The sequence below is a fragment of the Nyctibius grandis genome, chromosome 19, assembly GCF_013368605.1.
Source record: "Nyctibius grandis isolate bNycGra1 chromosome 19, bNycGra1.pri, whole genome shotgun sequence".
In the NCBI taxonomy this organism is placed as follows: domain Eukaryota; kingdom Metazoa; phylum Chordata; class Aves; order Nyctibiiformes; family Nyctibiidae; genus Nyctibius; species Nyctibius grandis.
The window spans coordinates 9,613,389-9,628,535 of record NC_090676.1 but is presented as its reverse complement, the minus strand read 5'-3'; the positions used below and the strand labels follow the sequence as shown (position 1 = coordinate 9,628,535).

The window sequence follows — 15,147 nt, the reverse complement described above, 5'->3', positions numbered from 1 at the left end:
GTTTATCAGCTGTGTACTACTACTTTTTCTTATCTCTTTTAAAAAAAATGCAGGAAGGCACTCAATTTTTTAAAAGTGGGAAAAAAAGAAAGTGAGCGTACTGCTATAGAGACAGTCTTCTACAGCGCTGAACATAAAGAACCACTGTGCTATGATTTGCAGGCACAAAGGAAGGATGGGACCAGATGGGCTGCTATACATGTCAGTGCAGAACTCTAGCTCAAAATACAAGACAGAAGCAAGCTGCTAAATTCACTCTAATTAATGAGACACCATTTAAAAATTACTACATTTTTGAGCGAGCGAGCAAACAGGCACTGACAAGAGCATGGATGATGAATTAAATTGATGTACCTAATTTGATTTTAATTACTAATAATTGTGGTGTAGCATATTTGGTAATAGAAATGAGAGCTTAGTAATGACTTGCTACAGTGACTGCTATTAAATCTTCATTGGTATCAAAAGGGAGTCATGACAATTACTCTGCAGGAAAAACATAAGGTTCACGCAAAACATGGATGATTGAAGTTCTACCATTTAAAGAAAATCAGGCTGAAAGGGAGGATCAATTTATTATCTGATACAGTCTTCCTCCAAGGTATTTTATCCTGTTCTTCCTATTTATGGTACTGTGATGGGCCTTGTTCTGTTAGACTCCGTCAGGCTGACTCCTCTGATTCTAATAGAAATATTTTTTCATCTTCAGAAGCTACTGAAAAATAAAATTCAGTGGGAAGGTCTCACAGCTTTTATGTATGTCGGGGTGTAAAGATCCTTGAACTAGAGCAGACATGAGGCGGCTGGTCTCTAGCATTGCACGTTGCAGAAGAACTAGCTCGGTCCACTTGGGCCATATTAGCATTGCCCCTCCAGTAAGACCCAAAACCGCAGCGGAAGGGAAAGGGAGCACATTCATAGAAGGCCAATCCAGCTCACTTGAAATTCTGTGCTGCTGCAGTCAAACTTCTTTCAGTGCTCAGGTAATATGTTCAATTCCACCTGAGGAATCCCTCTGCTCTTTAGAGAAGTAATAATGTTTATTTCACAAGCATAACTGCTGTAAATAAATTAGACACATAGTGCAGTATCTACAGAATTTAACGTTTTTGTGCCTAATGATAATGTGAATCAGTGAATTTAACTAGCAAACAGAATGAGATTTTTTTTATAACTATTCACTACCATATTACACACTAGATCTGTTCCGCTGTGGTAAAGAAAAAAATTGTGTGTGGAAGACTCTATGCATGTTAATTATGCTAAAACATGCACACTGATATAAATAAAAGGCAGCAAATTATGGCACTCTGTCCAAAACCATTACTTAAGTGCAAATATTTGCTATTGAAATAATTGCTTAGAAAGTGTATTTACATAATTTCTTAGCTGATCAAAGCTACCGTTTTAATTAACAGTCATATTCTGCATGCTTGCATGCATTCAACAAACAGCCCTAACCACGTAATCTCAAAGGATGAACCAAAAGGAATCTTTTGGGGATGATCATATATGGACTATTACATACATTCTTCTTCGTAAACTGAAACAAGTGATTCCACTTTAACATTTAGTAATAATTATCTACTGTGGCAGTGAACATCACACAATGTATTTTTTTACCTTGAATATGTCATAGTTATGGGTATTATATGCACCCCTCAAAAGGAGGCAAATAAGCGTTTCCTGGATTGGGCATATTTCAAAGTAGCTTTTTCAACTACATCCACAAAAGTGTAGTAGCTTGTGCCACACACCTACGCAAGCAGAAAGGCAACAGCGTAAAACCCTGACTATGCCCCACCAGCACATGCTACCAGTTCTGCTTTCTGAGTAGACCAGTTTTTCTGCTAAAGATGAGCAGGAAGTCAGTCAGGATGGAGAGAACTTTGTGCCTTCATTTGGATGCCAGGTCAATATGACTACAGATATGAATGTAAAGGATTTTTCTGGTCACTACATACACATATGCACACACAATAGCCAAGAACTTACAAGGATCCAGCTTCCACATTTGGACCTCGGACATAGAAAGGAACTCTGATATCAAACTCATATGGCATAGACTTTCCTTTCACCAGCCCAAACTGCCCAATATGATAACCATGGTCTGCTGTGTATATTATATATGTATTGTCCAGTTCACCTGTTTCAACCAATGTATTGTAAATCTGAAAAAAAGCAAAACAAAATATTAATTTAATTCCACTGAGTAGTACCGTATGTAGAATATTGGATATAATTTTCTGCCTATGTGTAATATACAAATAAATAACAACAGCTCAGGATGGCACTGAGTTATCACAATGAACCGTTCTAAATAATCCGTAATCATATAATAATTTTATTAACTGAATATTGTAGCTATTACAAGGCAAACTTCTGTTTTCTGTTTTAAGGTAAACACACTATCATGCCATACTTTCAAAAGTGTTTGAGTTCAGTATTTTGCATGAGAGCTGTCAAGATAGTACTAAATACATACGGTAACAGAGATAAAAGTTTCAAGGTGATAAGCATTTTTGAAGTTCTCTCCACCTTTATCTTTTTTCTGCAGCAAACAATTTAATAAAATGACAGCATTTTGAATCTCACACTTATTTAAGCAGCACTCAGTGACCTTGCCTTCAGACAAATGAGTCCCCATTATGCAGAATATTTACAAAATTTCTTCCAGATAAATATTACTCAGTCATGCTCTCTCACTAGCTGGAGAACTAACATGAAGAATTAAGAGGAGCTTTAAACTCTGTTTGTGGTTGCTTCTATGGATTTACATGAGAATCTTTATGTGAAATGTACCAACTTGAGCACCACAGATCGATTTTTATGTAACATTTTCACTTGCAAAGGCACAAAGGTGGTCGAGCACTACCAAAGTGGTGCCTCACACAGATTCAGACCGCATCAGCACAGGAGAAAACAAACGCTTTGTTTTTTTTGTTTTTTTTTTTGTTTTTTTTGTTTTTTTTGTTTGTTTGTTTGTTTGTTTTTTTTTGTTTGTTTGTTTTAAAATTTAGAAAGACTATTAGATGCATATAATTCCGTAGAAAAGATCTGGCTAACTTGGCGATTACAACTAAACGCAATCGATTTTGCCTGCAGTGAATCACCCAAAGTGAAACCATTTTACTAAAAATCAAAAATCAAAATAGTGTAGTAAAATAGCCAGTCTCCCCTAATGCTAGTATCTGATCCATCTAAACAGGTTCATTAATATGAAGCAAAGATCATACTTGCCTGAATCAGTAATTATAAGACACTACTAGCAAGTTGACGCAATGCCATCTAGCTAATCTCATCTTTGCCTTACAGGACTCCTCTTTTTTTATGTTCTGCCTTTTTTGAGTAAGAATGCCAAGAGATAAGCAGTAAATTGCAACACTTAAATCTGCCTTCTTACAACTGGAAACCTATTATTTTTCAGAGTAGCTTTTAGCTAATTCAGACATTTCTGTTCAAGACACCCAGCTTGTACTACGTGATTTCATTGTTACAGAATGTAGACTTAATTAAAAAAAAAAAAAAAAATCTCTCTACATATTTATTTATTTCTAACATTTAACAGCCCGAGCCTGGTTTACCATGCAATTTTCCCAGTTAGGACTCCTGTAGGATCAATTTTTGTTGCTGGTCTCTCAGAAACTCAGTGTTACATGATCAAAATAGGTCCACAGTTAAGTAGTTATTTCCAACAGGTCGTAGGATGACTTTTCACTATCAGATGATATATTTTTAGAATTTATGATGTACATTTTTTTCAGGTGAACCCTCCCTCTTCCCCTTAATCAGTAGTGGCTCTGTGGCAACAAATCAGCTCACTTACACCACCCAACTCACAGTACCTGTCTTTAGGAGATGAGGATCCTTACGCATTGCATAGAGAGACAAAATCCTCAGAGGTGAAAGGATTACACACTAAAAAACTGATGCAGTCCTCCTCCTCCTCCTTCCTTCCCCCTTACCTTCATATACGTCACAGCTTGGAGCTTAACTCAAGAAACAAGCCCCTGTTTAGCCAAAAAGAAGTGACTACTAATCTTACCATCTCCATAGAGTCGTCCACAGACATGAGTGTTTGAAGACGCTTTCTCTGTAGCATGTTAGTGAACTCCATGTGTATAGGTTTCATGGGACCTGTATACCTCATTATCCAGTGCTTGTCGGGGTTTGGAGCATAGTTATAACTGGGAGTGCTAAGGAACAGAGAGAAAACCAGAATGTTTTAGCAGTGTAGAAAAAAGCCATACCAATGTATACCAATAATTTCTATTTGATCAACGCTATAGGACTTATTCTCTGAGGTGCACAAGAAAATATTAGATTTACTTTGGAAAAGCCTTATAGTTTTATCGTCTATATGAAATATGGGAGAATGAAAACAACCCTGTGGGGAATAAAGTCTATTGCAAGAGTAAATATACATTGTTTTTGGAGTGTCTTCAGGCTAACATTGATACTTTTCAAGGCCAAGAGACTAGCCTCAGAGGTCTAACTCCACAAGCATGATCTGGATGAAGCATGTACTATAGAGTTCCCACTCACGTATTTGCTTTGCTTACACTCTGCCCACATTAGCACCAAATATTATGGCTTGTACAAGCTGTTTAACAATAACTATAGAACTTGCTGAAAAGGTTCTACCACGTTCTTTAACAGCTTTTTTGAATTCAGCATGACAGACTACTTGACTACTTTCACACTCATGTACCCAGAGGAGCACAGGCACCCTACCTGGTGGTATCAAACTGCATGTGAGCTCATGGCAAGCAGCAGTGGATACATAGCCGGATTTTAAAGACCTGCCAAGAAAAGCAGGGGTGAGGGGAAATAGGACTGTATTTTGCAGACACTTTCCAGCCACCAAATCCTTTGTGATCATCAGAAACTTTAATTAAAGTCCTTGCAAAATCCCAAAGCTGGATTCAATGTCCTCCTAGAATCTCACAGCCCCTCCAAGTTCTCATGATCCTGTGATACCATTGAAGTGATGAGGAGAAATATCACTGATTGTCTGTAATTTCATGCTGTTGGCAATTCCAGAGATTGCTTTTCTGTGTATAATTACATTGCTGTAGGTTAGTTGGATCTAAACAAGAAATTTATTTTGGTATATCATTACCATGATATTGACTCTCTGCATCACCAACTCACTAGAACGCTATATTATAGCTTACATTTGCAAGAAATACTGTTTTTACCTACTATATCTATTCCTAAGAAGTTTGTTATTACTTAAGATTGAGAACCACCTTTGTCAGTTTCTTCATATCCTGACTCAAACACATCACCTGCAGAGTCTGAAATATTAAAAAATATTTTTCCCTAAGTGATTTGTTGAGGCTTCCTTTTTTCATTCAAAGCAATAAACTCAGTCTATGCAAATGTGCAAGCCCTAAGGGTGACACAGTACCATAAGAAAAAACAGCAGATATTCAGTTATTTTCCTCTTCCCAACACACAATTTCCTGATAAATTCAGCTCCTATTTAGCAAATATCTACTGTTGGTTTTGTGTATGCAACAGAGCAGCAGGGTAAGTTATTAAGATAAACAATAGTAATAGAACTTGAAACTTTTCCTTGAAATACCATGTATCTGATGTATCTTTGAATATGACAGGTAGTCTTAAGAGTTTTAATATAAATAAGAAATTTATAATCTGACAGTGAAATGTTTTCTGCCGAAAGCCTCTGTTAGATGCTATCTGAAAAATGTGTGTAGGCGGCAAATGGAGGCTTCTTCATACAGGGAGGAAAGGGCTGGTGTTTATTCTCTCTGTATTGTTAATAGCCTCTTGAATTTCAGAATGTTATTGTGGCTGAAATAATGACATTGCTCCTTTGAAAATGCTGACAGTTATGGAAACTGTTGCTATGTGATGCCTAGAATGAATTAAAAATGCTTGGCAAACTCCTTTTCAGCTTACTTTGTGATTTCCTGGCTGATTTGAAACCTCCCGCTGTTTAATCCAACCAAATCCCGTGATTTCCTTTGATTACTACAAATGTAACCCTCTTACACTTAACAGATTGGTCTGTCTTATGGGAAAAATGCACAAATATAACATACCTAGAAGTTGGTTAAGATAACCTCTTCAAATGTACTCAGAAGATAAGTCCTAGCCTGATTGCATTTGACCTTGGAAGAGATGAACGTAAAACGTACCCTCTACAGAAATAACATTTCTGATCATGGTTAAACTGCCCAGCTGTTGCATTCTCTGCAGCTACCGGTACAGGCAGTAAAAAAGGAAAACCAGCCACGTAGCCTAGGGATTTGCTATGTGAATGCTGGTTGATGTGAATAATTTTCAAACAAGAAAAGACTGCAGATGCACACAAAAAGGAACTCTACAGAATGAGATGGAGAGAGGCTGCAGTACAGGGTGGCACAGTCACACCAGCTAGTATATGTAATAATAGAAGCAAGAGAACAGCAGCATAAATTAGCAACAGAGGCACATACCAGAGGTTCCCAAGCAAAGAAGTACTGTCAGTCTATGCTAAACCCCACACCGCTAACTTTTAGCTATGATTAGCAACGCTACACAAAGCAGTACGTATGCCAACCAGTCACACCTTCGCTTCGCTTTGTGGATGTAGCTCAAGAATCCACGTGCAGACTTCGTCAGCGCTGCCACAAGAAGAGGTACAGACACGCCACGTGGTGTACGGCCTTCTGATTGTGGGACTAGGCAAAGACTTGGTTCAGGGTATTGCTTACTGCTTGAGGGCAAGTCATAAGCGTTCTGCCTGTGTTCTGACCCTTCCCTACCATATCCACGCGACAACAAAACAGTGGGAACTGCCTACACCCCTTTATCACTGACAGATTCATCTGTCACTGAGGGATTCCCTGGAATGTGGGAACAAGGGAAAAAACAGAAAGCAGAGAACTAATTTGTACATACAGCGAGGGAATGATGCACGTTCTGCGTTTTTACATTTAATCTTAAATCCAGGCCAATGAACACCCTTACAAATTATTATTATGTAGTGCCGGGAAATTTGTTTAGAATAAGATTGGCAGTTTCTTTGCACAAGAAGTACATAAAATCCTATTTTATGTTCATATCCAAAAGAAAAACACAGTTCCTCAATCTACTAAGATAATTTGTTTCTTTACAAACAAAACCTATTTCCACAAAGTGACATGTCCAGTGTAATTGTTATCATTGTAAGAAAAGTCACCTGCAACTAAAAATAGTTTTGTGTAACTACTTTATAATCAGGAAGATAAACCTAGTCTGTGTAAAAAATAAAATTTAAACTATGAGCAAAAGAAAAATAGATGTAGCTCATATTTTTCATTGCTGGCCTTCCTCAAATCCTTCTGCTCTTTTTCATTCAACCAGCATAATTAAACTGCTACAGAATGTTGCTTGATAAATGATTATCATCTCTGAGATACAAATGCCTTCCAAAGGAACTTCTAATAAGACTGAGGTCAATACTGGTATAAGCCATGAGAAGTTGCTCATTTGGCATTTCAGTAATTTTCATTTCAAAGAAAATAAATGAGTGTAAGACGGCAAACAAACACGAAATGCTGCAGTGCTGTAGATCTAGGACACAGATTCTCTTTGGTAGCGCAGCACAAGATAATGAAATATATAATTCTAAGTTATGCAATATCTAGACAACAGAACAAAGGAAGCTTTTTCTCTCAGACTCTATTTTAAATAAAGTGAAAAAGCTCAAATGGTTTTCACAGGACTTTGAACTAGTCCTGAGCAGCCTCAGCTACAAATTGATCATTATTTCCATCAGTTCTCAGTTCCTTCACAAATCCAAAATAAAACAGAAATCCCCTTAAAAAAAAAAAAAAAAAAAGGGCACGTGGGAAGAAAGTTACAAATGTTGAACATCAGTGAAAGTATGAAGCCAGTAATTAGAAAAATATTTGAAAGTTTTCAGTTGTGCCAAAAGATGATTTGGGAGAACAATTCATTTTATCAGCATGCAAGGAGATACCTGTAATGGAGCATTACAGAGCTGTACCTGTAAAATGTCTCTGTGCTATAAACAAGAACCATCTCATCATGGAGGTTACGAACACGTTAACTCAGGAACCAGGTGATACTGCTTTTCAGACCCATTCAAGACATTGTACTGGGTCATGTACAGACATACCAGCTCATTCAGAAATACCTTGTCTAATTTGGTGCTGCAGGCCTGTATTGCCTTTCTTTCCATATACTAAACAGGAGTAATAAGATTTTTGGTAATACCCATAAAATAATATTGTTTATACATAAGGACAGGGAGATAGAGTTGCTTCCCCTGAAGAGATTACAGCCCAAGAAGCAGATTTTGATCCCTCTGCTCAAAATAAAACAGTGCTTCACTTCCCAAATAGATTGTAACACTGTCCAATGAATTCAACATGAATCTTTCCATCATCTCAGTGAGCCACAATTCTGAATTCTAGATGCAGTGGCCTTTCTTAAAATACTTGTACTAGCCTGAAGAGATTAAAAAAAAAAAAATCTCAAAACTCTTCTTATATATTTGTGACAAACTTATGCCAAAAGTATTATAAAGCAAACGTGCCCCCCAAGGTACTCAGGACTTCTATACTCCTGAACCTGGAAATGAAAGGGTTTTATTTTTCCTTACATGTGTTGTGAGGCATTAGGAAAGAGATGTGAGTACTGAGGAGCTGAATCTTCAGGGCCGTGAGGAGCAGCATGGCTTATAACCATCAGCACAGGCCTGTGAGGATACATCTTCTTTGAGATTCTGAAGAAGGTAATACTGTCATTGGTAATCAGATCAGTTAGATAATCCTGCAAGTAGAAGTAAAAGTATAATGAGATACTTGAAAAATAATTTCAAGCTGAGGGGTGAGATGGGCAGGGGAGGTCTGAGGTATCATAAGAAACAGGAAAAAAGAAGCTACTTCACTCAGAATGGGAGGAGGAGGGAGTAAGTTACAGATGTCAAAACTTCAAAAACTAGAACCAAATCATTCTTTCTTCATTGCCTAGAAATATGAAAAGCAACAGCTTCCTCTCAGAAATGAATGACATTAAAAAAGATCAAATAGGACTCTCTTTCTAGAGTGTGTAATCACATTATGAAGATCACAATACTAAATACAATGACCAGGTATTAATGAAAAAAAAAGAAAATTACAGGTCAATTTCTTTGCTTTTTGGTGTCAGTACCTTCAAGGTGTATAGTCTGACCTTACATCATAAAAGTGCTTTGAAAATCCAAATGGCTTGATGTTCATTTTTCTTAAATGAACATCCCTCTGAACCAGAAGTCACTAAAGCTGGAAGATGTTGGGTTAATTGGACCAGAAATTTCTTTCACTATTACAGAGACAGTGGCAATCTGATAGAGATAGAGCTTTATCAAATAAACTGCTGAGAATTTAGAAAACTTCCTTTGGAAGATATCTATTTTCTAGGAAGTATCATTATCATTCTTCTGGTATCTGCTGGAGCTATATGGATTGAAGACAGTATTTTTAATGACAAGCCATGTTTTCTCATAGTCTGCATCACAGGAAATGCTGCAAATATCAATATCCCTCAAACATGAGTAGGATATGAAACTGCACCTTTAAAAAACAAAATAATAACTGTCATGTCATAGCTGAATGTAAAATCAGACATAACATCTGCCTCTGGTCAAGTGAACAAGTACACGGTGTGGTACATATTGGATTGCATCTCCTGTTAAGTGCAGCTTTCTGTCCATGGTTCAGACACTTGCTCCCCTTTACCACTGCCAATGTCCTTGATCTGAGAAGTCAGCTTATCATTCATCAAAGGAAGCCTTTTTCATTGACTGTATTTACTTTCCCCAAGTTATTTCCTGTGGATCCCAGACCAAGACTGGCAAAATCTCCATTTATAATTTTACATATTGGTCCCAACATGAGCCACGTCTTATGAAATGGCCATGATTATGACTGTTATTGACATTTTTCACTCATTAAAGGAGGTGTAAATAGGTGTAATTCCATCAAAGTTAACTGAAGGACCTCCATTCCTAAGCATATGCAGGAGAAGGGAGAACATACAATAAGCCAGATCAAAGCAAAACTGACTTCTGAACACACTTTTAATACCTGAGACTACACTTATAGCTGACAAGAGAATACTGGAGGGCTCTCAAAAATGCACTCACATTTATCAAAAATGTGCCTGTTCTTTAAGCTGGTTGGTAACTTTAAGTGTGTAACTCATCTTTGATTTAGCCATTACAAAAGCATAGTTTCCAAACTTCATTTTGAAGATGAAGGTTTTCACCTGGTCGAAGTGAAAATCATCCAAATTCAACGTTGCAAAACCAGTGTTTACCAGGCCAAAAGACCAAATAGAAACATTTCCCTTAACCGATTTCTTTTTTTAAAAAAAGCTTCAGATTGTAGAGCTTGTAATAGACTGTGAGAATGCCTATAAAACTAAAAATTTAATTTAAAAAGTTGACAGAAACTGAAAAAGAAAAATCACAGTAGAATATATCCTGTTAGAAAATCTGAAAGAATTTGCAAAGATTTGACTTTCAGAGGGTAAGTGCTTAGCAGTCACTTTGGAGGACAGAAGCAGTAATGGTTTTTTCTATGTCAAGTGGATAGGGCTAAAAATAATCTGATTATATTGTTCATTGCTGGAAAATTAAGTTTCCAGCAAGAAAAACGGCAGGAAAGAAAGAGAAGCAGTCTTGTATTGCAGCTTCTGTTTGTTCATTTGAAGTCCAGTGTTAACATCAACAAGTGCTGTTGCTCTGCACACTATCATCTGTTTATTACCATAGTTGTGTATTAGGCAAGAATATGAAGATTATAAAAATATTTATATTTTCATCAGACTTTTTAAAAAATTTATTACCAAAAAAACTAAACCAAATGAAAACCTAAATATTTTCAAGTATTGCATACACAAAACAGAGCTGAGGATATTGGAACATCAAGTTCCCTGTTGGCTCCTTGGTACAACGGGGAACAGTGCCCTATGAAACCACTTGCCTGACATTGTTCCACGTAAGATATATTTCCATCACAACCTTTTTTGTACATGGCTGTAAGGATTAGCTCTCTCATTCTTCATAGATCAGAAGGAAAAATAAAAGACACATAATTCTGCACATCAGTTCTCCCTTCCCCTTAGCATCTGGTGAAAGAAAAGGAAACCCTAAAGCCTGTTAAGTTTTATCTTTCAGCACAAAGTACATGCAATTAAAAATGGCAAATAGTGGAGGGGAAGGGGGAAATCACACAGGCATGAACCTTTTAAAGGAAAAACTGATTGCGAACACATTACTAATGAAACACAAATACGGAGGCAGAATTTGCGCTCAATAAGGGAAAGCAAACTGAACACCCTACAAATTAGTATCACTCCTGAATGAGTCAACTTCCTAAGTTATACACTACTTAAACTACAGGAGTTTATGGATAAATTTTTTATCATCATACTTCAGAGAGAATTCTTCAGGCCATTTTAGGAATTCATGAAAGCTGGTTGCTTTGGAAAGGTAACACTTTTGCCTGAAATAAACATACTCCTGACTGCAAACAGGCAACTGTTTGAGCTGTGACATGTGCTAGATGAGGAAAAAAAATGATATTGCATTTGACAATGATTATCAAGCATTTTAGTAAGTTTGGCCAGTGTATAACATCCTTGTAAGGATATTAGGAAACATATTCGCCCATAACAATGCACAAAGATATAAATTTAATAGTTAAATTCACCACTCATTCAGAATTATCATAAGATATACCAAGATATTAGGAATTCTCCACCATATGGCTATGAGACAAGTTCCTTAAACTAACACAAAAAGATGGGTCTAGCTGGAGGGAACTGGATTCTTATCTCATTTGCACTTGTGTAACTCCACTGGAGTCAGTTCTATACCAGGGGAACAGATGACAATCAGACCCAGCACACAATGATTAAAGTACAAAGCACAGAAATAGTTATCATGCAGCATTTAAATCCATTTTCACATCTTCTGCTCATAATACATAATACCATCTCAGGACATTATGTTTGTTTCCATTGCTGCTAACAATGTTTTCAGTAACATGACCCTCCTGGAATGGAAGATAACGAAAAGTCCAAACACGACACCTATTGGGTTGTAGCTAATGTTACACGTAGCAGCTTTCAAGTAGGAAAAGAATTCTTTAGTTAGACTGAAACCATAAAGTACAGCTTCCTTGCAGTCACGTCCAAATGTTAAAAAAATTAGAAATAAATCAATATGACACCTACCCTGGAGTAGTCATATCCATGCTTCTCCTTCACTCCATTTCTACAAAGTGTGTAGTTGTAAAATCGAGAGTTTTTAAGTAATCCAACCCATTCTTTCCAACCAGGAGGCACATAGGAGCCATTGTATTCATTAAGGTACTTTCCAAAAAAAGCTAGGGGTAGAGAAAGTAGAAGCATAGTAAGAAGGCGTAACAGAAACACTTCAAAGACATGATATTTAACCATACTTTCCTTTCTGTCTGAGAGGAGCTTTGTTCTCTTCATTCTGATACATTTAAGATAAGTTCTGAGTTATAAGTTTGCCTGTGTTTCTTTACTTCAGAGCTCCACAATGCAGATCTTTTGATCTACAACCTGACTACATATGAGAGAAACCGGACCACAATTACCACTGTATTTTCTTTAGTGCCTGATATATTCGAAGTCAGATGAACAAAACAGAGAATGCTTAAAATAGTGCCAGTTGCCACATTATCTCATCCTACCCTGAATCACCCAATTTAGGTACATTTTTCATTTTGGTTACACCCACTTAAGCCATCTCCACCTAAGGAATTGGCAGAAGCAGTGAAGTCACTAATAGGAGGCTGGCTTGGGAGAAATGATGACAAATGAGGACCATAAATATGATGAGATTTTAAACTTGCTGCATAAAAGAAATGAAGCAGCAGCCTGTTTGGCAGAACAAGTGCAGAATGAGTACAAGGATTCTTACGGAACACAGGGCAGGCATTTGAACCAACCTCCCAGAAGAGCTATGTATATGCTAGCCTTGCTCTGGAAGCCACAAGTGTACAGACACAAATTATTTTCCAGAAAATGGTTAAGGAAAATAAAAAGCCTTAGATTTCTATGAGAAGAACACAAATTCTCTAAAGTACATGATGTACCCAATGATGCTTTCACACTAGTCCAGTAAAAAAATAAATAATTTAAAGGAACATTTTTCAGTATTAGTTGACATATTATAACATCACTATGCAATGACAGGATAAATTATACTGGAAGACTCCATTCGTCTAGCTAGTTTTTTTAAAGCCTAAAGGCAAAATTCTGCTCTTGGGTCTGCAGACTGCACCACGATTCAGCATCTGCCTTTTCGTGATCAGAGCTCAGATCTCAATTTTTGAATGCTCTGGCAACACAAGTTAGCATTACCATAGTGACTAGCACAAAGATCTTTACACTTGTTCCACCTGTCATTACAAACATTTTTATCCAGAGGCACGTAGTGTCTGCAGCATCTCACACTGGCCATCTATCAGTGAACGTCTGTGCTTCTGTAAAGACAATAGAATATCTAAGATTCTGTTCTTAAGACTTAGATTAAACCTCACCTCATAATCTATGGGAGTTGAGCACACAATTCACGGTTCCCGGGTTCTTAAAGACTTTTTTAAGCTTGCAGCATATAGTGCCTGATACTGCACCTTCTTGTACTTATATAAATGCAAGGAGCAGTAGCGTGGATAGAGTAGAACAGGTTTTCAGCCAGTGTAAAAAGGGCCAGCCTCACTGAAGTCAATGGATTTATGTCTATTTGTAGTAGGCTGAATATTCGTCCAAAAGATAGACACAGTGAGAAAGAGCGATACAAAACAGTATGTGAGAGCGCTCCATATCATTACTTGATAGTGTTTTTATTTTTTAAAAAAATGGGAAACATGATATTAGCAACGTAATATACTGGAATGGAATTAAATAAATTTACAGGGAGTAAGTACATTGTGCACTGAATGTCTGCAAGATCCAACTCAAAGTGCTTAGGTAGAATGCAAAAGCGTATTTTGAATCATCTTCCTCAACAAATTTCAATGTTTTCAATTAACGTGTGAGCCAAGAGAAAGTGAATGAGAACTTTCACAGTGTTTGAAAGAGACTAAAGTGCCGACAAAATTAAGATCCGTATCCCAGAAGATGAGAAGGGCACATCTATTGGGACATAATTAATAAATTCCTTAAAATTACACTGTACTTCCAAAATATTTTGCAAAAGCAGGTAACGTGTCATGCTATTTTACAGATAAGCCACTTACAAAAGGGTTAAGTGACTGATAAGCGTGCTGCAGAAAAGAATTTGTTTCACTGTCCTAAGCTACCTCATGACATCGTCTTTAACCAGGTAAAGTAAAGCAGCAGCAATGAACAAAGCAAAATCTACTCCACTGTAGATGAAAACTATCACATTACTCAGAGACTCCACTTATACAGTATATATACTTTTTCAAATGATTTTGCTTTATGAACAACTTCTAATTTTTAAACACTGAAAGGCAACTCACAGCAGTTATGGGTAATAAAACAATACATATGTGTATTTTTTCTTGTCCTAGTAACAAAGAACACAGGATTGAACCACGGACCACTGTCTATAGTAGCAGGTATGCACAGGGCAGTCCAACGCCTTTTGTCCCCCATTCAACATATTATCTCCAAAGAGAGACATATTTGGCATATCTGCTCACAGGAACCAATCCGTTCCTAAAACCTTTGGCTGAGCCAGCTGAAGAACTCAGGAAAGAGGCATTCTGTGAAGAATTACTTCATTGTTATTCTGCAGAGGCATTACAGGGAAGTCTGGCGGAAGTTCCTTCCAGCACCTTTTGCATACCCCCCATTGTACATTCAGGATGTCTTTATAATCTTTCATGGATGTCAAAGTGCTTTAAATAATCTTCTCTGCTGTTTCCAGTCTCCCATTTAACATCTTTTTCTTTTCCCCCCTCCTTCTCAGCCATTCAAAGGCTTGTTATTCAAAAATTTTTAAACGTCACTCCTCTGCAGTACAACATATTGTGTTACAATAAAGCTCTCTTGATGCTGGTGAAAGATCTTGGGTTTGGATTGTAAAGATTCTCTCTAACACAATTTTTCCCCTCATCAGATTTGTTCACCACCAGAGGCAGC

At 37.1% G+C, this 15,147-nt stretch overlaps 1 protein-coding gene across 2 annotated transcripts in view; it reads right to left on the bottom strand.

Moving 5' to 3' along the window:
• Positions 1-15,147, bottom strand: part of SULF2 (sulfatase 2) — a 154,316-nt gene that overhangs the window by 32,789 nt on the left and 106,380 nt on the right. For both annotated transcript variants that reach the window (XM_068416231.1, XM_068416230.1), the window contains exons 5-8: positions 12,241-12,392; positions 8,621-8,790; positions 4,046-4,196; positions 1,996-2,171 (exon numbers count right to left, since the gene is read on the bottom strand). In XM_068416231.1, the coding sequence (XP_068272332.1) occupies positions 1,996-2,171; positions 4,046-4,196; positions 8,621-8,790; positions 12,241-12,392 (649 nt within the window). The remainder of the gene's footprint in view (positions 1-1,995; positions 2,172-4,045; positions 4,197-8,620; positions 8,791-12,240; positions 12,393-15,147) is intronic.